At 42.3% G+C, this 24,890-nt stretch overlaps 1 protein-coding gene across 1 annotated transcript in view; it reads left to right on the forward strand.

Moving 5' to 3' along the window:
- CCDC146 (coiled-coil domain containing 146) overlaps nucleotides 1-24,890 on the forward strand; it is a gene marked incomplete at both ends in the record, with an annotated part of 131,363 nt that overhangs the window by 82,021 nt on the left and 24,452 nt on the right. The window contains 5 exons of the mRNA XM_080701051.1: nucleotides 3,028-3,237; nucleotides 17,005-17,062; nucleotides 20,734-20,910; nucleotides 22,776-22,849; nucleotides 23,902-24,129. Coding sequence (XP_080557177.1) covers nucleotides 3,028-3,237; nucleotides 17,005-17,062; nucleotides 20,734-20,910; nucleotides 22,776-22,849; nucleotides 23,902-24,129 — 747 coding nt within the window. The remainder of the gene's footprint in view (nucleotides 1-3,027; nucleotides 3,238-17,004; nucleotides 17,063-20,733; nucleotides 20,911-22,775; nucleotides 22,850-23,901; nucleotides 24,130-24,890) is intronic.

A 24,890-nucleotide genomic window follows, 5' to 3' on the forward strand; every position in this document is an offset into this window, starting at 1 on the left:
ATCTTCTGAGTGTCTGTGAAGAGAACTCTGCAACTGGGAGGTGACTAGACCGGGCTGTTTATCCACCAGTCTCCATCCCTCAGTGATTAAGGCTTGTTCCTGGCGCTCCTGTCTGCCCTCTGACAAGAGAAAGCTTCTGCATTCTGAGACAGCTCTCAGGCGGCGGGACGGGAGCTGCTGACCAGTGTGGTAACTCCCGGAGCTGCTTTGGCTGACACTCCTGTAGGATGCCTCCCCCCTCCTCACCTCAGAGGGATAGATCCTAAGACAGCCCAGCTGACCTGCCAAGACTCCCATCCTTCCTGCTCGCCCCTTCCTCCTGCTCCAGGCTGCTCACTGTTACCACATCCTGGTCAGAAGAATGGGCTTCCATACAAGAGTCTGTTCTCGAGCATCTGCTGGGGTGCCGGGAATCGAGGGGGCAGGGATGAAGGAAGGAGGAGAAGGCTGCCCGGCTGCAGTTCCTTAATACTCTTGGGCCGCTTTCTCCCTCTCTGCATCCTGCCTCGTGCTTTGCATGGTATCTTCATCAAAATCTAAGGGGGGAGACCATCCCCCTGCCATTCTCCAGCCCTCCTCTTACCCCAAGCCCCAACCGTTGGCCACTGCCTCTCCTCTCCTCTCCTCTCCTCTCCTCTCCTCCTCCTTTTGAACCCAGGGCTATTCTACCTCTGACCTAGACCCCCAGGCCAATTTTTTATTTTGCAGCAGGGTCTCACTAAGCGTCAGAGGGTCTTGCTAAGTTGCAGTGGGCGGCTACAAATCTGCCATCCTCCTGTCTCAGCCTCCCAAGTATTGGGGTTACAGAGTGTGCCACAGTCCCCGACTCACTGCTCTATTTCTTAAGTTGTCCAGAGTCATTTGAGGGTGGGAGCATGGGGGAAGAGTAAACAGCTGGAGAAGAGCAGAGCTGTGTCCTGATGCACACACTCACACCCCACTCCATTCTCAGCTTCATCTGGTCCCCTCCAGGGCTCCCAGCCCTCGCTCCTCTTCCTCCTCAGCACCAGCCCAATCCTGACCCTCACCCCTCATGGAAAAATCTAGAGACATCTTTGCAAACATAGTTCACACTGCTTTTCTGGGAGAAAACCCCATGCAGATCTCAGGGCATCCCTCCAAGCCTCTGCGGATTCAAGAAGCATCACGGTGTTTCTAACCCCTTAGAGCCTCTGGGGCTTTGCAGGGTGCCATGACTTGAGTTCCTCTTCTGCTGGCCCGCAGCTCAGCTCCCTGAGTGACAGCTCAGCCCAGGGACAAATAACACCATAGGTCCAAGGCCACAGTGTACGGCTTCCTGTTCCCAGCTTGTGTTGTGAAACAGTCACTTCCCTCCTATTACATACATTCCCCCCTTTGGCCCTTGGTTCCCTCTCACTATTACAAACACCCACCACGGCCTCCTAGGCCCGCTGTGCAGAGGATGGAAACGGTGTGCAGAGTGGACTCTGCTTGTGCTGCTGGGGCTGAGCCAGGCACAGTCCGATATCTCACAATCCCAACGGTTAAAGACCACCATTTTCAGGAGGTCAGGAAACTGTACTTCACGGAACATATTGGCATGCAAGGGAAATGAATCGTGAGAGAAAAACTTCAGGGCTGAGGACGTAGCTCAGTGGTAGAACCTGGGTTTGATCCTCAGGGAGTAAGGCCCCGGGTTGGATCCTCAGTGCTTCAAACAGAACAAAACAAACACTCCAGCTTCCATTAAAGGAGAGTACGGTGGTGTCACCAGAGCTGCTGTTTGGTGCCTGCACCCAGCAGTGCCTGGAACCTACTCTGCTGCGGTGAAGGCTTCGCAGGATGCTCTTGGGAACTTGGCATCAAAGCCTGGGAGCATGGGTGAGCTAGTAGCTTCAGTTGAGGCGAGATTGATCAAGTCATGGGGCGTCTCTGCAAATGAGCTGAAACCCAAGGATGTCTCTTGGTGAAGAAGCTCAGTGAGGAGCACCTATCAGAAGAGAGAGTACTGGCTTTGACATAGGAAGTGGCCAGCGCTTGCCTCTGAAGAGGGGAGGGAGCTGAGGCAAGGGTTTCTGAGAACAATGACTCATCTCTACTGATAAGGCTGGTGAGTTCTAAAAGATTCTGGGGATTTGCCCAAGCACAATTTCTGTGTCTATCCGAATTTGCCTCTACCAGATACTTAGCCTCTTTCCCATATAGGGCCAAAGCCATAGAATATAATTGGGGTAGGGATCCCCTCTATTTTGAAGTTTAAAGTTCTAGCTAGGCTTCAAAGATAGGGTAAAAATAATTTATGCCCAAAATTTTATAGGGGAATTGCTCTTCCTTATACCCTTTTTCCCCCCTATCTTTTTTTTTTTTTGTTGTTGTTACTGGGTATTGAGCCCAGGGGCATTCTAACTTTGAGCTATACCCCAGCTCTTTTGAGTTTTGTTATTTTAATTTGGAAGCAGGTTCTTACTAAGTTGCTGAGGCTGGCTTTGAACCTGTGATCCTCCTATTTTAGCCTTCCAAACACTGGGTGTACTGGGATTATAGGCACTCACCATGACCCCCTAGCTTAGAGAAGTTTCTAAGTTCTCTGTTCAGTAAGTGTGAAAAGAAACTTCGTACAGTCACATCAAGAGAACTCAAGAATTCAAGAAAACAAGGAGGATTACTGGGGCAGTTTGAGGGACCTACTCTTCTCCCCTTATTTCCTCCCTTCCTTAGACATTCTGGTCATTCTTCAAAGTTGGGGGAAATATCGTATTCCCATTGACTCTAATCCTTACCACCACCGTGCAGATCTAGATACCCGTGGCACTACCTGTCACTGGGCATTCCAGCTGCCTCGTTACATCCATCCCTTCTGCCAGATGTGAGCAGCTTGAGGCCAGGAGCTGAGCCACACACACCTCACCACCGAGTATAGCATTTGGCCCAAAATGTCAGAGGTGAACTAAACCCAAGGATGAGGCACAGCTGTGGAGGTGCTGCGTGCCTCCCAGCCCAGGAGCCACCGAGGGGATGGAGGGCGGATGCTTCCTGTTGTACAAATTTCTGTCTCCGTGTACCCAGCACACAGGAGTCGGAGGTGCAGCTGCTCCAGAACGCCAAGGACTTCACGGAGCAGATCCAGAAGCAGCAGTTCCACCTGCAGCAAGCAGACGACTTCCCCCACGCTATCTCCACAGAGGTCTCCAAGATGAGGGAACAGCTGCTCAAGTATCAAAACGAATACAATGCGGTGAAGGAGCGGGAGTCCCACAATCAGTACAGACTGAAAAGGTAAGGACTCCACCCGCCTGGCACCCAGGACAGAAGGGAGCACGGCTGTTTCCATAGAAACAAGAACACTGAACTGGGAAGCAAGCGTAGGTACAGGGAGTGTGAGGGCAAGGGCCAGTCATTACAAGCTCAGCTCTTCCCCGGATTCCTGGAGTGAGCAGTCCCTGAACAAAAGCGTTACACAACTTGTAGAAAAAATGACTCAGGCCACAGAGGTCCCTGCTGTGTTTCCCATGTTTGGGAAAGCCATGAGCTCCGGGAGCTGCCCAGAACAATACAGTCCACAAAACAAGGCCTCCCTCCTCTGTGGCAGCGACTCTGACAAGCATCACTTGTCCACTGCCAGAGCTTCTCCCACCCTGCTTTCTAATCGAGACCCCGGGGCCGAGGGTCTCCCATGGCTCACCCTGTGCCCTAATACAGAAACAGCAGGGCCAACAGAATCAGCCTTCATAGTTGTTAGACTCTTCCTTAGGACTGAGGCGGAAGGTTATATCCTTTTGGAAGATACATTTACTAGCCCAAATCTAGAAGATGTCACCTAGCAGGCTGAAAAAAATGTATTGCAAGCAGGGTGACTGTGACTGCCAAAGCCTCTAACATTCCTCCCACGGAGCAGCAAGTAGGTTGGGCAAGTCCCACTGTTCAGGTTGAATTTCACAATGGTTGCAACTCGGGTTCTGTGCCGTGGTCTGCTGGGTGCAGTGCCAGGGCACCGGAGAGGAAGCCAAACCATCTCTCCTAGAGTATGTTACTGTTTAAGGTGGCAGAAGCTTGTCTGCTGTTTGTAAAAGTAATAGCATTTGACAATGACAAGCAAACAGCTTGAATAGCCTTCAGAAAAACTCACCAACCTGGGCTTTTATTTATTTATTTAATTTTTTATTTTTATTTATTTATTTATTTTGCAGTACTGGGGATGAAACCCAGAGGCATTCTAACTCTGAGCTACATTCCCAGTCATATATATATATATTATATATATATATATAATATATATATATATGTGTATATATATATATATATATATATATATATATATATATATATTTTTTTTTTTTTTTTTTTTTTTTTTTGGTGGTACCAGGGTTCCTGGAAGCCCTTCTACCTCCGGGTTACACTCCCAGACCCATTTTTACATTTTCATTTGGAAACAGGGTCTCCTAAGCCAGCGCACGCGGCTGGCTTCGAACCTGCGCGATCCTCCTGTCTATGCCTCCCAAGCGCGGGGATTACAAGCGTGCGCCACCACGCCCAGCCCAGTCCTATTTTTTATTCTTTATTTTGAAACCGGGTCTCACTGAGTTGCAGAAAGTCTCACTAAGTAGCTGTGGCTGTCTGCAAACTGCGATCCTCCAGTCTCAGCCTCCCAAATGCGGGGATTACAAGCATGTGCCACCATGCGCAGCTTCAACCTGGGTTTTGAGATGTCTTTTCAGGGTTTATTTTTTCACCCAAGGAGTAAAAACAGTTATTTTATTTTTTAGCTTTTATACTTCTGTTGGAGGATTATATTCTCACATCATAATGTAGTTCACAGTGATTGGGACATACGTGCACACAGCACTTGGTGGGCTTTCTTCCAACTCCCTCCCCATCACCCCTTCCCCATACAGGATGCTGAGACTGACGTTGGTGTTCCCACCTAGGTACATATAGTATCAGTGGAAGAGATTCCTTCACCCACTCTCCCTCTCCCCTCCCCTTCTTTGGATCATCTCTCTTGCTTTGCTGGAGTTTCTCTTCCATTACCTAAGTCCCTCTTGTATCTCAATTACTTTCTAGCTTCTGCATATGAGAGAAAATATATCACCCTTCACTGTCTTTTTTTTTGTGTGTGTGTGGTACTGGGGGTTGAAGTCAGGAGCATTCTACCTCTGAGTCAAACCCCCAGCCCAATTTTATTTTTTGAAACAGAGTCTCACTGGGTTAATGAGAGTCTCACTACTTGCTGAGGCTGTCTTCAAACCTGTGATCCTCTAGTCTTAACCTCCCAAGTTCTGAGATTACAGTCACGTGCCACCATACCTAGCTCTACCCTTCCTTTCTGTAACTGGCTTATCTCACATGACATAACGTTCTCTGGGTTCATCCATTTTCCTACAAATGACAAAATTTTACTTTTCTTTATTGCTGAGTATAATTCCATAGTTTTGTAATCAATTTATCTGTGGCAACACCTAAGTTGGTTCCAAAATTTGGCTATTGTGAGTTGGTCCTGCTGTGAATAATGGGTATGCGTATATTACTGTAGTTCTCTGATTTGGGCTCCTTTGGAAAGATACCCAGGAGGGGTATAGCCAGATCATATGGTGGATCCATCCCCAGGTTTCTGAGGAATCTCCACACTGACCTCTATAGCAACTGTACTAATTTGCAATCCCACCAACAGTGTAGTAGAGTTCCTATTTCTCTACATCCTCACCAGCATTTATTGGTACTTGACTTCTTGATGACTGCCATTCTGATTGGGGTCGAATGGAATCTCAAAGTAGTTTTGATTTGCATTTCCCTGATCACTATTGATGTTGGACATTTTTTCTTATATTTATTGACCATTTGTATTTCTTTTGTGAAGTGTCTTTGTAGTTCAGTTTCCTGTTCCTTGATTAAATTACTTTTTTCATTAAGTCTTTGTATAATCTATATATTAGTCTTCTATCAGAGAAATATCTGGTATAGATCTTCTCCCATTCCATAGGCTTTCTCTTCAGACTCTTTTTTTTTTATTCTTTTGAAACAAGGTTTCACTGAGTTGCAAAGGGCCTCACCTCTATCCTCCTGTCTCAGCCTCCTAAAGTGTGAGCCCACAACGCCTGGCTCCATCTTCAGACTCTTGATGGTTTCCTTTGATGAGCAGAAACTTTTTAGTTTAACGCCATCCCATTTACTCTTGTTTTAATTTTCTGAGCTTTGGGGCTTTTATTGAGGGAGTTTCTGCCTGTGCCTGTATGTTGTAGTGTTGGACCAATGACCTCCTCTAGTAATTTCAAAGTGGGTCTAATTTCCATGTCTTTAACCCATCTTGAGCTGAAGAAGAACAGTTTTGTAGAGTGAATCCTATTCATAAAAGGAAAAATTCAGTACTGTTTTTATTTCTTTCGATCTAAACTTGTTTCAGACTCACCAGTGAGAGCTATTAAAAGAAAGTTAGCTATTTCTATGCTCTGTAAGCATTCTTTCAGACTAGAAAATAATGAAATTAAAACAATTGGTGGTTGTCCATTAGCATTGAGAATATGAATGCTTGACATTTCGTGAAAGGGTAAGAACACAAGTCAGTTGACATTTAAATTGTTTAAAATTTCAGAGGATTCCTGCCAAGAAAAAAATAAAACTTTCCTTTTAGATTTAGACAGGCAAATTGTTCACTGAGCTATAAGACAGGGAGGGGGTGGGTCATGGAGACTTTCAGTGAATAAGAATACCTAAAATGCACATTTACAGAAACATTTAGTATAATTTCTTTTGAATTTGTGACATATGCTTTATCTTGAGCAGATTTCTTGCATTCTCAAATAATATCAGATATAAATTAACAAGCTTATTTTCATAAAATATAAATTGGGCACAGTGGCACCTACTTTTATCTCAAGTATTTGGGAGGCTGAGACATGAAGATCACAGGTTTGAGGCCTGTATGCAGTAACTCACCAAGAACCTATTTCAAAATAATTTTGTAAAAAAAAAATCCTGAGAATGTAGCTCAGAGATAGAGTACCCCTGGATCAATCCCCAGTACCACAAAATAATAAAAATAATGGCTCTACCAAATGGAATTGCAGGAAAGAATTATGGATGATGTATTTCATTGGCTAAACATGCTTAGTATGACATAGTACAGAAATAAAGTCACTTGACACCCTACCCTCAGGAAAAAAGTAGATATTTCCATCCCCAGATAAAAAGAAAGAAACTAAGTCAGTGAGAGAAAACTATTCATCCAAATATACAGATGATATTTGTCAGTTGGCACAATAAACTCTCATTTTATTCAGTGTCTAAATAATAGAAGTCCAAATAACTAGCTCTCCTCCACCCCGGTATCATTAGGAACTTCTGAATCATTGACAACCTCAAGAATAACTTACTGTTCAGATACTCTAGGGAAAGGGTTTTGCTCTATAATTTGCTCATTGTTATTTATACAAGTTTAAAATTGAAAGTGATCTGAATTCTGGAAAATTATTGAATATTTAAGTCATAATGCAGCCCTGAGGGACCTCGATGCTAAATGCTCTGGAGTCAGGAAGAGCTCTGGTGTAGTTTAAATGTCAGTGTCATCTTGACTGTGTGACTTTGGAAAAGCGAGTAATTGCTCAGTTTCCTTACTCGTACGATAAGGGTAATACCTACTTAGCAAGTTTGTGAAGTTTATAAATAATGTATATAAAGTACCTGGCATATAATAGGTTCAGCATGTGACAAATAATATTTAGGATTGTTTTATTGTAACATACATGCCCAATGAAAAACTTTGAGAATAGCTATTAAACTATTAATTATGAGGTCTGGTAATGTAGGAATATATTAACTGCTAGTAAAAGTTGATTCAACCATACATATACATTTTATATCATTTTATTAAAAGATACAGGAAAATTGAAATTATTCACAATGGTGTAATAAGGGTAGAATTATAATCTTTTATTTATTTTATGTATGTATGTATTTATTTATTTTATTTATTTTTTGCGGGTCTGGGGATGGAACCCATGGGCATTCTACCTCTGAGCTACACCCCCTGCCCTATTTTTTATTCTTTATTTTGAAACCGAGTCTCACTGAGTTGTAGAGGACCTCACTAAGTGGCTGAGGCTGTCCGCGAACCGCGATCCTCCAGGTCTCAGCCTCCCGAATGCTGGGATTACAAACGTGCCCCACCACGCCCAGCATAATAATCTTTTATTTTAATTGGTGCATTGTAGTCATACATCTTAATGGAGTACAAGATGGTGGAGGCATACATGCACACATCACCCAATTAGCTCTTACCCAATTCCCGCCCCATTATAATCTTTCTTTCATACAAAAATACACATCTTTTAAAGGAAATAGAAGTCAATTGGTGATCCTTAATAAAAAGAAAATTGCATAATCAAGTGTAATTAGTTTAAAAATTTCTAGTTAGACAAATTTGTTATTTAAAGAAAATATCAGTTTATATTTACTTTAAAAGACTATAAATTCTATATTATGGAACAGCTTCATGTCACCATTTTGAAACTCAGACACTCCGGTTGCCTTAAAAACAAAGTTAGCAGCACACTACCACCCCCTAGTGGCGGCATGCCCAAAGTGTAGGATCAGTATCTGAGACTTAAAATAGTGCCAATTTTGCAAGCTCTAAAGGCAAAGGTATAATTAATTATTCAGCACTCTGGAAAATTCAGTATCCGTTTGTGCTCTCAATAACTAACCTACACCAAACTTAGTGTGACACTGAATAATTAATATTGTGATCCTAACCTTAGTCTACATTATTGTAAATAACATTTTATAAAAGAAAACCTGGTGTGCATGTGCTATTTGCCCCATGTTCCCAGATCTACCAACTGGTGGATATGACCAGTGGGCCTAATATCCCAGGCTTTCCCAACTTTTATAGATGAGTCGTCTATATTTTAAAATCTGCATTGACCAAAACTTGGAAAATCTTGAGATTTGTCACTTAACAGTTAGCCATTGAACACAGAATAACAAGAGAAATGGAAAATATTTGTCTTAGACTTCTTCAGGAAGTCTAGTGGACAAAACAGAGTTCAAAGTACGGTTGTTGGAAGAAGAAAATAAACAAGCGAGTGTATCCAACCCATTATTGTTTATTTTGCTTAGAGCCTTCAGGCTGACCCTATTGAAGCAATTTTCAAAATCTCATTTTAGCATCATGTCATTTCACCCTAACAGTTAAAATAAAAACATAAATGTTCTTTTTATAGTACTTGCATCAACTTGAAGAAACTATAGCTGGGCTGGTGTTGCACACTTATAATTGCAGGACTTGGGAGACTGAGACAGAAGGATAACAGGATCATAGTCAGCCTCAGAAACTTAGGCCCTCCACAACTCAGTGAGAAAAAAAATAGGGCTGGGGCTGGAGCTCAGATGTAGAATGCCCCTGGGTTCAATCCCAGTATCGCAAAAAGAAAAAGAAAGAAAACATATGCTCCCACTCTCTGTACTTCCTAATATTTTCTATTCTTTTGTTAGTGGATATTGACTTATAGTGATAACTGGATTTCAGAAAATAAAGAAAACATGGCATATACATATATATATATATATGTATATATATAGTGTGTGTGTATATATATACATACATATATCACATATACACACACATATATATAATATATATATATATATATATATATATATATATATATAGAGAGAGAGAGAGAGAGAGAGAGAGAAAGAAAGAGAGAGAGAGAATGAGAGAGAATTTACCCAGCTTTTTTTTTTGTACTGGGGTTAGAACCCAGGGGCATTCTACCTCTGAACTACACCCCAGCCCTATTTTTTATTCCTTATTTTGAAACAGGCTTCACTAAGTTGTGGAGGGCCTCACTAAGTAGCTGAGGCTGCCCACGAACTGCCATCCTCCTGTCTCAGCCTCCTAAAACAGGATTGTGCTGGGATTACAAGTGTGCCGCCACCATGCCTGGCTACCCAGCTTTAGAGAACAAAATTATATCACCTTCAGGAAAATGGATGGAACAAGAGAATATTATTCTGAGATCAGCCCAATCTCAGAAAGGCAAGGGTTGTATGTTTTCCCTCATGTGGAAGCTAGATGAAAATACGAAACAAAAGGGATGTCAGTCAAATGAGAGAAAACAGAGCAGTGGAGGGCGGCTGAGGGAGGCAGGCGGTGTGGGGGGAATGAGGATCAAAGAAGGAAATGACGCTGTGTCCGTATGCGAAGGCATCACTGCCAGTCTCTCGTGTACATGTGATGCAGGGCATAAAAGACACCTGCAAACAGGGCTGCAGTGTGGTGGTGGCGAGGTGTGGAGAAGGGGAAGCATCTGTAGTCCCATGGCTTAGGTTTCAGTCTTGAGTGAGCCAGAGCCTTTGGGCTGGGAACTTCCTATGTGCTTTTCCCATGTATCTCAAACCCCTTGGAAGAGGCAGAATGGCTAGAGCGGGTTCTAGTTGGAGTGTTTCACTTTTTCACACCCCGTGTTGGCTAGAGCCACCTGGGGTGGGGTATTTTACTTCTCCCAGGGAGTTAGGTTCTGATCAAAAGTGAAGCCCTGGTTCATCTTTCCTGAGGGCAGGCCTTGTTAAGAAGAACAGCACACTCTGGTGTGTTTCCAGGTGGCTTCCTCTCCCCCAACCCCGCCTCGCTGAAAGCTCAAGGGAATTTTTATTCCATGTATACTGCGACAACCTGGTCATGCTCCTGAGACAAAACTGTGTCCCCTTGGAGATTTTCACTCTCAGACTTAACCACTCTGAGCCTCCAGAAATTCATCAATTACACTTTAGATCTTCCCTAAATGTAAATTACAAGTTAGCTTTTCGCCCAACACTGGCTTCTGCAGAGGTTTCTGCTTTGGGGTTTCCTCTCTGGTCCATTGGGATTCTTGGTATTCACCCATCTCTTTCTCCGTTTGTGAAGGCAGTGGTCTGCCTTGGGACCTCACTTCTCTTATGGATACAAGGAGAATATTTTTCATTTCATTTGGAATTTTACTTGTTGCTTACACGCAGGAGGTAAGATAGGGTAAGCCCACTTCCTTCTGTTTCTTTCACTAAACACAACTATAAAACTAGATGGAATACATGTAGCCTGTATTTAAGGAATTGAGAAATAGCAGGAGATTGGGAAAGATAGAATTCAAAATACCACTGAACTGGTGGTGACTCCATCATTTTTCTCTCTGATATCCCTAACCTGAATGTGAAACTTGAAATCTAGAAGCAGGCATTGATGTGGGCAGAGAGGGCTCTGGGGAAATCCCTCTAGCTCTGGCTCAGAAACGGGACATGCTCAGAGAGAGCTTAGAAACAACCCCTCACCCCCATTTGTCCTTTTCTACCTTCTCTCATACCTCAGCTCCCAAGCTGAGGCAGCAATGTTAGCTAAAGGAGCCAGAGTCCTGAAAGGAAGGGAGCTTTGCTATTGGGGGAGCTATGATTCCCAAGAGAATGGGAAAATCCCTTTTGCCTTTTCTTCTTTTTATTTCCATTCTCTCCCTTTTTCCATCACTATCTAGCCCCAGACATAAGTGTACGTGCAAAAATACAAGTAACAGCTGGGCATGATGGCACACAATTGTAATCCCCATGCTTGGGAGGCAGAGACAGGAGGATCGTGCTGGTTCGAAGCCAGCCGAGCTGGTTTAAGAGACCCTGTTTCCAAATAAAAAATATAAAATAGGTCTGGGAGTGTAGCCTGGAGGAAGAAGGGCTTCCAGGAACCCCAGTACCACCACCACCACCAAAAAAAAAAAAATACAAGTAACACATTAGGGCAACTAAATCTCCGTTTTTCTGGCTGAAGGTCATCCAGCAGGGAGTATCCAGAAAGTACTGATGTACTGAAGAGAACTCAGAGAAATAACAGCTTGTGAGAACTCATTTTATGTTTATGAACCTCACTCTGAAGCTGTGCATTTGTGAATCTGACCCTAAGCAGCTTAACAAAGACTTTGAAAACTGAACTAAGGCCATTCCCCTTCCCTGGTCTCATGCTATCCCTGGGTGACACACATGCAGGAAATATCTGCACAGCTGCAAAGGTGTTGAAAACTGAATGGAAATTCAATGACAGCCCCAGAAGGTTGACTGGACCTTTTGACCCAAACCTAGCCAGGTCTACCAAATCAAAAGCACCAATGGTTGTCATAGAATGTAAATAAGACTCCAAAAATCATACATAATGTTTAAATTGCTCAGGTTATGATCCTAAAGTTTTAACATATAAAGAAGCAGGAAAATGTGAGCTGCATGATAAAACACAAAAAGTATCAGTACTGAGATGATAGAAGGGTTCAGATGATCTAACAAAGACCTTAAAATAGCTTTTCTATACATACTCAAACACTTCTAAATACCTTTGAAGTATGGGAAAGTAGAAAGCCTCAGAAACAAAGCATATAAAAACACTCACATGGAAATCTTAGAAACTATGGCTACAATTTTAAAAACTCAATGGATGAGCTTAATAGAAGATTGGTGATGATATAAGTCAGTGAACTCAGATAATATCAATGATCCAATCTGAAAAAAATGGAAATACGATTTAATAAAAATTAACAACAGCCAAGCACAGTGGCACATGCTTGTAATCTCAGTACCTGGAAGGCTAAGTCAGGAGGATCACAGGTTTAAGGGCAGCCTCAGCAACTTACTAAGACCCCATTTCAAAATAAAATAGGGCTGGGGGTATAGCTCAGAGTTAGAGCACCTCTGAGTTCAATCCCTAGTATCATACATACATACATACATACATATATAAAAAGAGCTTTAGGCACCTATGAGGCAACAGTAAAAGATCTAACTTACGTTATCAGTTACAGATACATTGTTAGCAGTGATAAATCTGAAGCAGTAATGACTAAAAATGCCCCAAATTTGGTGAAAGACATATACCCACAGATTCAAGAAGCTCTATGAAGCTGGGCATGGTGGCATATGCTTGTAATCCCAGTACTTGGGAAATAGGAGGATTGCAGATTCATGGCCAGCCTCTGCTGCTTAGTGAGGCCCTTTTTCAAAATAAATAATAGAAAAATCAGGCTGGGAGAGTAGCTTGGAGATAGGATGCCCCTGAATTCTGTCCCCAATAATGAAAAAAAAAGAAGCTCTATGAACCCCAAACAAGGTAAACCTAAAGAAATACCTTCCAAATATATCAAAATACAACTTCTGAAAAAATCTTGAAAAAAGCAAGCCAGGTGTGGTGGCACACATTTGTAATCCCAGTACTTGGGAGGCTGAGACGGGAGGATCATAGGTTCAAGGACAGCCTCAGCAACTTAGTGAGGCCATCTGCAACTTGGTGAGACTCTTGTTTCCAAATAAGAAATAAAATAGGGCTGAGAGTATAGCTCAGAGGTAGAATACCCCTGGGTTCAATCCCTAGTACCACATACACACAAAAAAAGACTTTTAGACTAGTAGTTTTGGAAATTAAGTGAACTGAAGTGTTGCTGACTGAAAGAAGGAGTAGAAATACAATAGGCCTTCGAGGAGAAGATGATGAGTTTTAATTTGAGAGGTCACAGCTCATAGCTGTATACTAGTATTCAATTCTAGTACTAACAGCTACAATTGTCCAATAAGAAGTTAGAAATAAAAATGTGCTCAAAGGAAATTCTGAGCTGGTGATACCGATTTGGAAGTTATCACGTAAGGGGACAACACAAAAAAGTAAGTTTTCATCTGGGCAATGCAGCAATAACAAATCTCAAAATGTCAGTGGAATAACATCATAAAATTTCGTTTCTGGCTCAGAGCACTGTCCAGCGAAAATCACGTAGCCTCCACCCCATATCTTTGCCAAATGGATCACATGCCTTCCGAGTTTGGAGTGGCTGGAAAGATGGGGGATAGTTACTTCCGTTCACTTTCTATTGGCAAGAGTTAGTCCTATGGCCCCAAGCCAAATGCAAGGGGAGCTATAAAACATAGACCTCCTGTGTGTCCAGGAAGGGAAATGGCATGCTGAGTACGTGGCAATGTGCTTGTTGCAGGGTCAGAGGCAGATTCTTATGAACTTAGCCTAACAACCATGAGCTAGAAGCATAGACAAGGTGTACATACCTGGTCGTCTTGTGAGTTCGTATCAGAATTTTTAATAGTTTGAAACAATGGAAATAAAACTTGAGAGGATCATTCTCAAGTACCCACAAATATTACTCATTTAAACTTGGCTCCTGGTCTAATCTATTCTTTACCTGAAGCATTCATTTAATCCCTTGGATATCCTTGTCCCAACCACATCTAGATCCCTATTTAAAGTTTCTTCTGCCTCCAACATTCTTTGATTTTTTTATCTCTATGGTATTCCTCTCTAATATTATCCCTGAGAAATGCAATTACCCCACCAAACCAAAAGTGAGCTCTTGGAATAACCCTTCTTCATACCTTTGAACAACTGAGAAGCCTTCCCTTTCATGATTTCCAAGAGATTTTTCTTCTATCTGGACATCAAAGAACCTGTGATCCTCCTGTCTCAGCCTCCCAAGCTATTCTGAGAGAAGATGTGTTCCCACATGCACATCCTTATGTCATTGAGCATATAAATTATTCTACTTCGAATAATGAAAATAGGCCAGGTGTAGTGGCACATACCTCTTATCCCAGTATTTGGGAGGCTGAGACAGGAGGATCACAGGTTTAAGGACAGCCTTAAAAATACAGCAAGACTCTCAGCAACCTAGCAAGACTGTTTCCAAAGCAAAATTAAAGAAGGGCTGGCATGTAACTCAGAATGCCTCTAAGCTCAATTCCCAATGCCACACACACAAAAATAATGAAAATAGGAATAAACTAACTTCAGTCATTTTATTTATTGATATAAATATTGGGTGCAACTATGTGAAAACACTTTTTATAGTAGAATTCATTGTGACATATTTATACATTTATGTGACATAATCTGGTCAGTTTTATTTCCCCCAGTACCTGCCCTTTCCCCCTCTTCTCCCTCCACAAAGTCTCTTTCCTCTACTATCCTATTCTCCTTTCTTTTTTTTTTTTTTTTTGCGGGTCTGGGGATGGAACCCAAGGGCATTGGACCTCCGAACTACACTCCCCAAAAAAACTACACTGTTTTTTTTATTCTTTATCTCGAAACAAGGTCTCACTAAGTGGCAGAGGGCCTCACTAAGTAGCTGAGGATGTCTGCGAACTACAATCCTCCAGTCTCAGCCTCCCGAATGCTGGGATTACAAGCGTGCACCACCATGCCCGGCTTCTCCTTTCTATTTTTAAAAGATCCCTTTCCCCCTTTCCTCTCTCTAATTGCCACATATGAGATAAAATATACAGCTCTTGACTTTCTAAGTCTGGCTCATCTTGCTAAACAAAATGCTCTTGCATTCTATCTACTTTCTTGCAAATGACATATTTTTGGTGTGTGGTACTGGGTTCCTGGAAGCCCTTCTACCTCCGGGCTACACTTCCAGACCTATTTTTACATTTTTATTTGGAAACAGGGTCTCCTAAGCCAGCGCGCGCGGCTGGCTTCGAACCTGCGCGATCCTCCTGTCTCTGCCTCCCAAGCGCGGGGATTACAAGCGTGCGCCACCACGCCCGGCCATAATGTTGTTTTTATAGCTAAATAAAACTCTGTTGTGTATATATGCACCGCATCTGTTTATCTATTCATCTGTTGAAGAACACCTAGGCTGATCCCATAGCTTGGCTGTTTCCTAGTGTTTTGAGGAACCTCCCTCCACACTGATTTCCTAATGGCTGTACACTCTTACCAATAGTGTATAACTGTTCCTCCCCCTCCTTCTTGCCAGCATTTATTATTATTTGTATTCTTGACTGTCATTCTCACTGGGTTGAGAGAAACTCTTGGTATAGTTTTGACGTTGAACATTTTTTCATATATTCATTGGTCATTTGGATTTCTTCTTTTGAGAAATATCTATTTAGTTCAGCAAGCTCTTTTTTTTTTTTCCAGTACTGGGGAATAGAACCCAGGGGCATTCTACCTCTGAGCTACATCCCCAGCCCGTTTTTTTATTCTTTCTTTTGAAACAGGGTCTCACTGAGTTGCAAAGGGCCTCACTAAGTAGCTGAGGCTGTCCGCAAACCACCATCCTCCTGTCTCAGCCTCTCAAATGCTGAGATTACAAGCCTGCACCACCACACCCGGCTCCAGCGAGCACTTTTTAAGGCCATGGCGATACAGCAGTAAACAGAACAAAGCCCGCCCTCATGGAGCGAGGTGTTCTGGTGGAAAATGAACCAACACATAATGTAATGTCAGACTGTGGTGAATATGATACAGAAGAGTAGAGCAGGATAAGGAAAGAGTGATGGAGCAGGTGGCTGGTGCTGCTTCAGACAGGATGCTGTAGTGCCTCTGCAAGAAGGTGACACCAGGTACAGATCTCCATGGAGCGAGCGAGCTAGGCAGAGATCTGTGGAAAGACCAAAGCAGTCAGAAAGAGAAAAAGGAAGGGCCAAGTGCTAAGGGAGGCTCAAGCTGGGCATGAAGGGCAGTGTGGCTGGAGGGTGGCAGGCAGGGAGACTGGAGAGGCCCCACATGCAGGGCCAGGTGGGCTTGGGAAAGGAGTTCATATCTTGGTCCAGTTTTGATGGGACGTTGTTGAGGTAGGAAGTATTGGGACCTTGTTCATGTTGCTAAAAAAAATCCCTGTGGTTCTAGGTGAGAATCGACTTATGCACAAGGGTGGAGGCAGGCAAGGTGGGCCAATTGGGAGTTTGTGGCAGTAACCCCAGCAGACACTGGTCCATTGAGGTGATGTAAAGAAGGGAAGGCCCACAGCCGATCTGGGAGAAGCCTGAGTCTCTGGGAAGGGTTGTGCTCCCACCAGTTATAATATCTGCTATAGCTGCCCCTCTGGGTGTGTGTACACAGTGTTGTGAGAGTTCTGGGGCAGAGGAAGCATCTTAAAGGCACCTGTCAGAATCAGGGAAGCCACCATAGAGAGTACTCCAGGACACCTGCAGGCAAACCCAGGAACGGCCTTGCAAGAAAAGAAAATTAAAACACAGGAAGAGCTTACTCTTTTGTACTTTGTCAAACTTGATTACTTTTTTTTTTTTTTTTGGCAGCTTAACGGAAGAAAAGAGCATCATATTAAAGGAATTTGAGAAGATCCCTAAGCCAGGAGTAAGTATTAGATGATCTAGAGTCAGTTAAATGCAGCTGGTTTCAAAGATTCCTTTATAAAATAATAATTTTTATCACAACAAAGGTACCCTGAAACATTTTTGTAAACATCTTGTTCGTTTTATACTGTTACTGGTGCATTGTAATGATATAGTGAGGCTCAATGTGACACCAACATACATGCACACGGCACTCGCTGGGTTTTCTTCTGCATCCCAGGGTGTTCCCCAGCCCTCCCTCCCTGTACAAGTAACAGCACAATTCACAGTATCCAAATTGTGGAGCCAACCTAGGCGCCCCTCGACAGATGGATGGATAAAGAAAATGTATATATACATACAGACATAAATATCCACACAGTGGAATTTTACTCTGCCACAAAGAAAAACAAAATCATGCCATTAGCAGGAAAGTGAGTGAGCCTGGAGAGCACGCTAAGTGAAATCAGCAGCCACAGGACGTCAAAGGCCAGATGTCTTCTCATTTGTGGAACACAGACAAAAACAGGGGGAAAGGGGCCTCCAGATAAATGAGGAGAGGCCAGCAGAATAGTAGAGAGGAGGATCGGGGGAAGGAGGTGGAGGGAATAAAGAAGACTGAGGAAGGCATCAGTTCAAATAATGGTATGTCCACAAACGAAGGCTTCACTGCCCTGCAACATCTGAGAGACTGAAGAGTCATGACTGCTGATGTGAAAGCGTCTACATAACTTCTGGAGTCAGTATAATGCTGCCTGCTATAGGCTGTAGCTATTTGGCACATGATTTAGTCTGCATTTAGTCAGACAATATCTGCTTTGTTCCCAGAAGAAAAAAAAAAAAGATTCCGTATTTGGCACCTAAAAACATCATTTTTGCTATAGCTGTTGCCCTCATAGTTTTCTGAACATCTCAAGTTACTACAAGAAATTCTTATAGAGAAGATATATATCTATTCCCTGCATAACAAAGTATCCCGAAACTTAGTGTCATAAAACGACACCATTTCTGCCAGGTGTGGTGGCGCACACTTGTAATCCCCGCGCTTGGGAGGCAGAGACAGGAGGATCGCGCAGGTTCAAAGCCAGCCACGTGCACTGGCTTAGGAGACCCTGTTTCCAAATAAAAATGTAAAAATGGGTCTGGGAGTGTAGCCCGGAGGTAGAAGGGCTTCCAGGAACCCCAGTACCACCAAAAAAAAAAAAAAAAAAAAAAAAGACACCATTTCTTTTCCACAGTTCTGAATTCTGGTCTGAGCTGGCTGGCAGTTTAAGATGGCTTCATTTGGATGTCAACCATGAAGCAGGCTAATGGATCTAAGGTCAAATGCTACCAGTTGACCACAGGACATGATGGAGAACATGTTTCCAGCCTCAAGAGAAGGCAAATCCCAACATACAAGAACTTTTTTTAGGGGGGGTGCTGGAGATGGAACCCAGAGACATTCTACCTGTGAGCTACACCCCCAGCCTGAATTTTTATTCTTAATTGTGAAACAGGGTCTCACTAAGTTGCAGAGGGTCTCACTAAGTAGCTAAGGTTGGCTATGAACTGAGATCTTCCTATCTCAGCCTCCTAAGTGGGATTACAAGCATTCACCACCATGCCTGGCCATAAGAACTTTTTGAGTCTCTGCTTAAATAATTTTTGATAATACACCAGTGGTCAAAGCAACTCACATGGCCAAGTTTAAAATCTAGACAGAGGGAAATAGGCACTCCCTCCTAATGGGAAGAATGGCAAAGATACATGCACAGGGGCACGTACACCCAGGGGTTGGTAGGGATTTGTGGGGTTTGGGGGGTTTTTTTGGTTGTTTTGTTTGTTTGTTTATTTTTTACTACCAACCAGAGAAAGTAAAGACAAAAATCATTGTTCTTGGCATCGTTTTTACTATCTGGATGGCTGGATTGTTATTTTTCAAAAATATGTTGTTGATTTAATTCCATGCCCAGCTCATAAAAATCTGTTTAGCTTTTAGTAAAATAAATAGATAAATATAATACTTTTTATATAACCATATCAAACCATCATTTAAGAATACAGATTTTTATGGAAAAGAGCAATTTGAATTTCAGTTCCAGATCATAAGCTACTAATTTTACTCTTTGCCAGCATCAGTGGAAGGAGGGAGCTCTGCAGAAAACCCAGAGCAGGCTAAATGGACCCATCCACCTGGTCGTTAGTGCCACACAGCCTTTCTGATTATAAAATGGCTTTTCTCCCATAAGTCAAACATTCTCCAGATAATAAGACATGGAAAACCTGACCCACTATGAGTCTGGGTGGAGAGTATTTGGGAAGAATCTGTAGAAGCTAGAGAAGTAATATTAATAATAAAGGGGGGGCTGGGGAATGGAAAGAGTTGGGCCTCCCAAATACAACCCCTTTATCTTCAGTTTCCACATGTGACTGGAGTTAACCTTGAGCCAGATATTAAAAGATTATTTATATCCGATTTTGTCAAATCACAAGTCAACTAGAAAACAGAATGGGCATTATAATTAATGCTTTGGGATATTAAATAAAAATTAACTCAGAAAAAAGATTAAAAATATGAAGTACAAGTAAAAAAAAAAACAACTCAGACCTAAATTGAAGTGTTTAATTAAATATTCAATATAATGGTCATGCCCTTGTTGAAGATGTCAGAAATCAGCCAGGTGTGGTTGTGCACACTTGTAATCCCAGTACTTGGAGGCTGAAATAGCAAGTTCACGAGTTTGCAGCCAGGCCCTCCACAACTTAGTAAGACCCTGTTTCAAAATAAAGAATAAAAGGCCGGGCGTGGTGGCGCACGCTTGTAATCCCCGCGCTTGGGAGGCGGAGACAGGAGGATCGCGCGGGTTCGAAGCCAGCCGCGCGCGCTGGCTTAGGAGACCCTGTTTCCAAATATTAAAAAATGTAAAAATAGGTGTGGAAGTGTAGCCTGGAACTGGAAGGGCTTCCAGGAACCCCAGTACCACCAAAATAAATAAATAAATAAAAATAGAAATAAAGAATAAAAGATAAGGCTGGGGGTGTAGCTTGAAAGTAGAAGTCCTCTGGGTTCAATTTTCAGTACCACAAAAAAAAAAAAGTCAGAAATCAGAAGTTGCATTTAACTTTGTGAAAAAGCCTTCGTTCCAGGTGCAGTAGTATAAGCCTGTAATCCCAGTTCTTGAGAAGCTAAGAAAGGAGGATCAAGGATCAAGGACAGCCTCAGTAACTTAGTGAGACCCTGTCTCAAAATTAAAAAATAAAAAGAACTAAGCCGGTGGCACACTGTAATCCCCGCGCTTGGGAGGCGGAGACAGGAGGATCGCGCAGGTTCAAAGCCAGCCACGCACGCTGGCTTAGGAGACCCTGTTTCCAAATATAAAAAAATGTAAAAATAGGTGTGGAAGTGTAGCCCGGAGGTAAAAGGGCTTCCAGGAACCCCAGTACCACCAATAAATAAATAAATAAATATAAATAAATAAATAAATAAATAAATAAAAAGAACCGGGGTGTAGCTCAGAGTTAGACTGCCCCTGGGTACAAGCCCTAGTACCAAAACACATAAAACTAAACAAAACACAAAAATACAAAAAAAAAATTACAGACTTCAAAACAAACATACTAAAAACATTAAGCAAAATTATTTAAATTCGGTTTTTAGGAGATAAATTTTTACTCAGACTATTAACATAATCATTTTCATGACTTTTAAAGGAAATGGAAAAGAAGATGAAACTATTGAGAGAAAGCACCGAAGAATTACGTAAGGAGACGATGCAGAAGAAATTAGAAATTAAAAATTTACGGGAAGATTTGTCATTTAAGCAAAAGCAATTACTGAAGGAACAGAAAGAACTGGAAGAATTATTAGAGCATCAGGTTCTCCTAAAGGTGTGTTGCTTATACTTCATGAATACTTAAATATTCTTACATTGATATAAAAATATATGGGCATCAAGATAACTAGGAGGCTTGACAAAAAGGGAGACTGTAACACAATCTGAAATGTTGTGCATGGTGATAGGTCTTACCAAACTAAACCTAAGCTCTGGGAATTCACACAAAATAACTTTAGATAGTACTACCCTAATTTAAAACTTTGACTCTGGGGAATAGGCCTCTCTAGACCTTACCAAATATTTTTTGATATCAGAAGTGTTACAGCTCACACCTGTAATCCTTGTACTTAGGAAGCCGAGGCAGGAGGATGGCACATTTGAGGCCAGCTTCAGCAACTTAGCCAGACCCTGTCCCAAAATAAAAAATAAAATATGGCTGAGGGTGTAGCTCAAAGGAAGAATGCCTCTGAGTTCAGTCTCCATTACAAAAAGTCACAAACAAAATTGCTTCTTTGAAAGTCACCAAATGTCCTAATCTTTGTACATTTTATGTATTACCTTATCCTTGTCTGATTCCACTCCACTTCCTCTTACCATAAAGATGGTAAGGGCCTATATTTATGTTTCAAGAGCTAGTATATAAAATTTTATTTTTAAAATTTTATAATAACTCTCAAAACAATTTAAATAACTTGGAGATGTCTAAATAGCCACACCTGAGCCTCACTGACTTGGAGGACAATTAGGATATACTTTGGCCTCTTCTTTTTCCTTCAGAACCTTAGAGCAGTTGGTTAACATGTGCCCATCTGCTGTGTGGAATACAGGAACTCAGCGGAGGTGTATTTACCAGGAACCCACTGAAATACGAGCGTTAGGCTCCTTGTGCACAGGAACCTCTTTCAAGGGCCTGTATCTAATTTAGCATTTTTTATTTTTTTTACTCTTTTATTTGAAAGCAACTCCCAAATGGTACCCATTTCCACCTCTCAACATTTGGATGTGCCCCAGGATTGAGCAGTGTCCCACCCTGTCACATTGCAGTGATGTGTTCAATCTCTGTGCCTAGGTGTGACTCCAGGTGCCAAAGTGCAGCACAATCCACGGGCAGGAAGGGGCTCTTCTGTGACCCCTGTTACATACATGTGACTCTTTAGGCTGAAGCTGAACCTTCCACTTCATGCATCCACGGAGCATGGTGACACGGCACCACACAAACGCAGCTCCTCCTCCTCCTGGCCTTGCTACTTACTGGATTTGGGGCAGTGGGGAATGATTTACCTTCTCGTAGCATGAGTGTGGGGCAGGGTTCCTAGAAACAGAGCCTAAGACACTCAATAATGGAGGGCGAGCACTCAGGAAAAACCTATGGGAAAATGGGGAGCAGGATAGAGCTGGGGGAGAAGAAGCTGGGGGGCCAAAACACAGTTTCTACAGTAGGAGAACCTGAGGTCTTAACCTGGCCCCTGGAGAACCCCAGATCTTGAGTTGCACCACAGAGGCGAAGAGATGGGCTATTATATCGTCATGTCCATTAGTCATCGGTCATGGCCTACTCCCCACTCCCATCCACCTCGCCTCCCAATTGCCTGACAAGATGGCTCTGCTCAGTGGCAATCCAGTGGGGAGACTGAGCTTGCGCTGCTGGCAGTGAGCCCTCAGGCTGTGTGGGAAGAGTGCCTCCCTCGAGGGACTCTGAGCAGAACACCAGAGTGTCTGTCATGCTCAGTGACCTCCTCTGTAAAATAGTAACAAACGTAACCATCTTTTAAGGTCTGTGTGAGTACTAAACAGAAGTGCACAAGGCAGAAAGTCAAAATTCCATGCTTTGTAGTTCCTTTCTTGCTCCTATTTGATTTGATCGTCTTAATTGCTTCTGATCCTACATGATTTAACATGATTGCATTTCTTTACTAGGATGAAGTGGCCCACCATCAAACTATTCCTGTACAGATTGCAAAAGAGATAGAGAAAATGACACGCAAAAAAGTGTATGACTTAATATTTTTATTTCAAATCCATCTCAGCCTCCCCTCCCCCAAGTAATGTGCATTTGCTAAATCAAGAGGTCTGGGCCAGGTGTGGTGGAGCACACCTTGTAATTCCAGTACTTGGGAGTCCAAAACAGGAGGATTGCAGGTTCAAGGATAGCCTCAGCAGTATAGCAAGGCTCTCACCTATTGAGACCCTGTTTCAAAACAATAAAAAGGATGGGAGGTATAGCTCAGCGGTAGAATGCCCCTGGGTTTAGTTCCCAATAACAAGAGGAGGAAGAAGGAAAAAGGACTAACCATGGAACATATCATATTAGTATTTTAACTTTAGAAATATCTACTCTTTACCCTGTCTAGGTTGTATATATCAAGTTCTTTAAAAGAAATGTTATAGGAAATTACTATCATTCTTATTTATTTATGTTTTAATTATGGATCAAGATTCTTTTTCCAACTAATAAGTCATGTTTATGGAGAACTCCTATTGACTTTAAGAGAGATAGGGATCAATGATTTGAACTGGTTAAAATTTCATGGTTCAGAAGTATGTTTAGCTAGGCAGTAATTCCTCATTTTGCCATCTATTCCTATGGTTAACACCCTCAGACACTCAGAGTAGATTTGAATATGGAGATCACAAAGTCCTAAAGAAATTCTTAGGGTTTTGAGGAATCAAAAAAGATAAGGGTAAGTGAAAATACAAGTATTGTGCAGAAATAATATGACTGTCCTCATGGTTGAACTTAAAAGGAGGAGGGAAAATAAAGCAGGAATGGCTTTTCTAAAAACCTAGCTTACCAGAAGTGAAGTCCAGAAATTCAGGTCGGTTCCAGGAAGGTGGTAAGGATGAAAGTAGAGTCTCAGGAGATGGCAGCTGTTGGGATCTGGGGAGGAAGCAGCGAGCCCAGGCAAGGGCTGCCCTGAGTGGCACTGGGGGAAGATACCGCTGAGTCCCACTGTGGGCGCCACACACTTCTGAATTTAGGAGGCTCTTCTGCTTGGTTTTAAGCATGGGCTCAACATAAGGTGTCCATGTGTGTGTCTCACAGCGAAATGGAAAAGAAAAAAACTGTCTTGGAACGTGAAGTCAAAGAGCTAAATGACTCCCTAAAGAAAGTTGAGACCAAAATTAGTGCTGTCATTGAAGAGAAAGAGGACGTTATAAAGGAAGTTGAAGGCAAACGAGCCTTGCTTGAAGTCAGAGAACGAGAACATAACCAATTGGTCAAACTATTGGAATTAACCAGAGAGAATGAAGCTACTTCACTAACTGAAAGGTTAGTTATATGTGTTCTGTCATTAAACTTTTTTCCTCAGTGTATATTCGAGAATTGAAAACATAACCTAACATAAATGGTTTTATGTTGACTAAGTGTGCGAGTGTGCCTGTGCATGTGTGCGACTGAGGACTGAACTCATGGGTGCTCTACACTCAGCTATACTCCTATCCCTTTTTACTTTTAGTCAGGGTCTTGATAAGTTGCTTAGATTGGCCTTGAACTTGCCTATCCTCTGCCTCCCAAGTCACTGGACTTACAGGCACGTGCCACCATGCCTGACTCAATAATCATTGTTATAGGAGTTTAAATCGGTCTTTACCAATAATTAATGATATGCTACCAGGCTCAGACAGAGAAAGTAGCTCAATGGTAGAGTGCTTGCCTAGCATGCACAAGGCTCTGGGTTCAATCCCCAGCACCACAAAAATAGTTAATGTAAGTGTGTGTGTGTGTATGTGTGTGTGTGTGTGTGTGTGTGTGTGTGTGTGTGTGTGTGTTTCAAAATAAAGCATTTTCAAGTTTTTTGTTTGTTTGTTTTGTTTTGGCCCTTTACTCATAATCTTCAATTCTCTGTGACAAAATTTTAAGAATAAATTCATGAATGATATGTTTCTGAAATATACCTCTGAAAAATTATATCACTAGACTGTGCTAACAGATCAGGGATTTTACCAACCAATAAGTGAACAATAATCTTGCTATTTCCTTGTGGGAACAGTATTTTGGTGTCATTCCCTGGGAGAATTTTACTTCCTATG

Source organism: Muscardinus avellanarius (genome assembly GCF_963383645.1).
Source record: "Muscardinus avellanarius genome assembly, chromosome: 9".
Lineage (NCBI taxonomy): Eukaryota > Metazoa > Chordata > Mammalia > Rodentia > Gliridae > Muscardinus > Muscardinus avellanarius.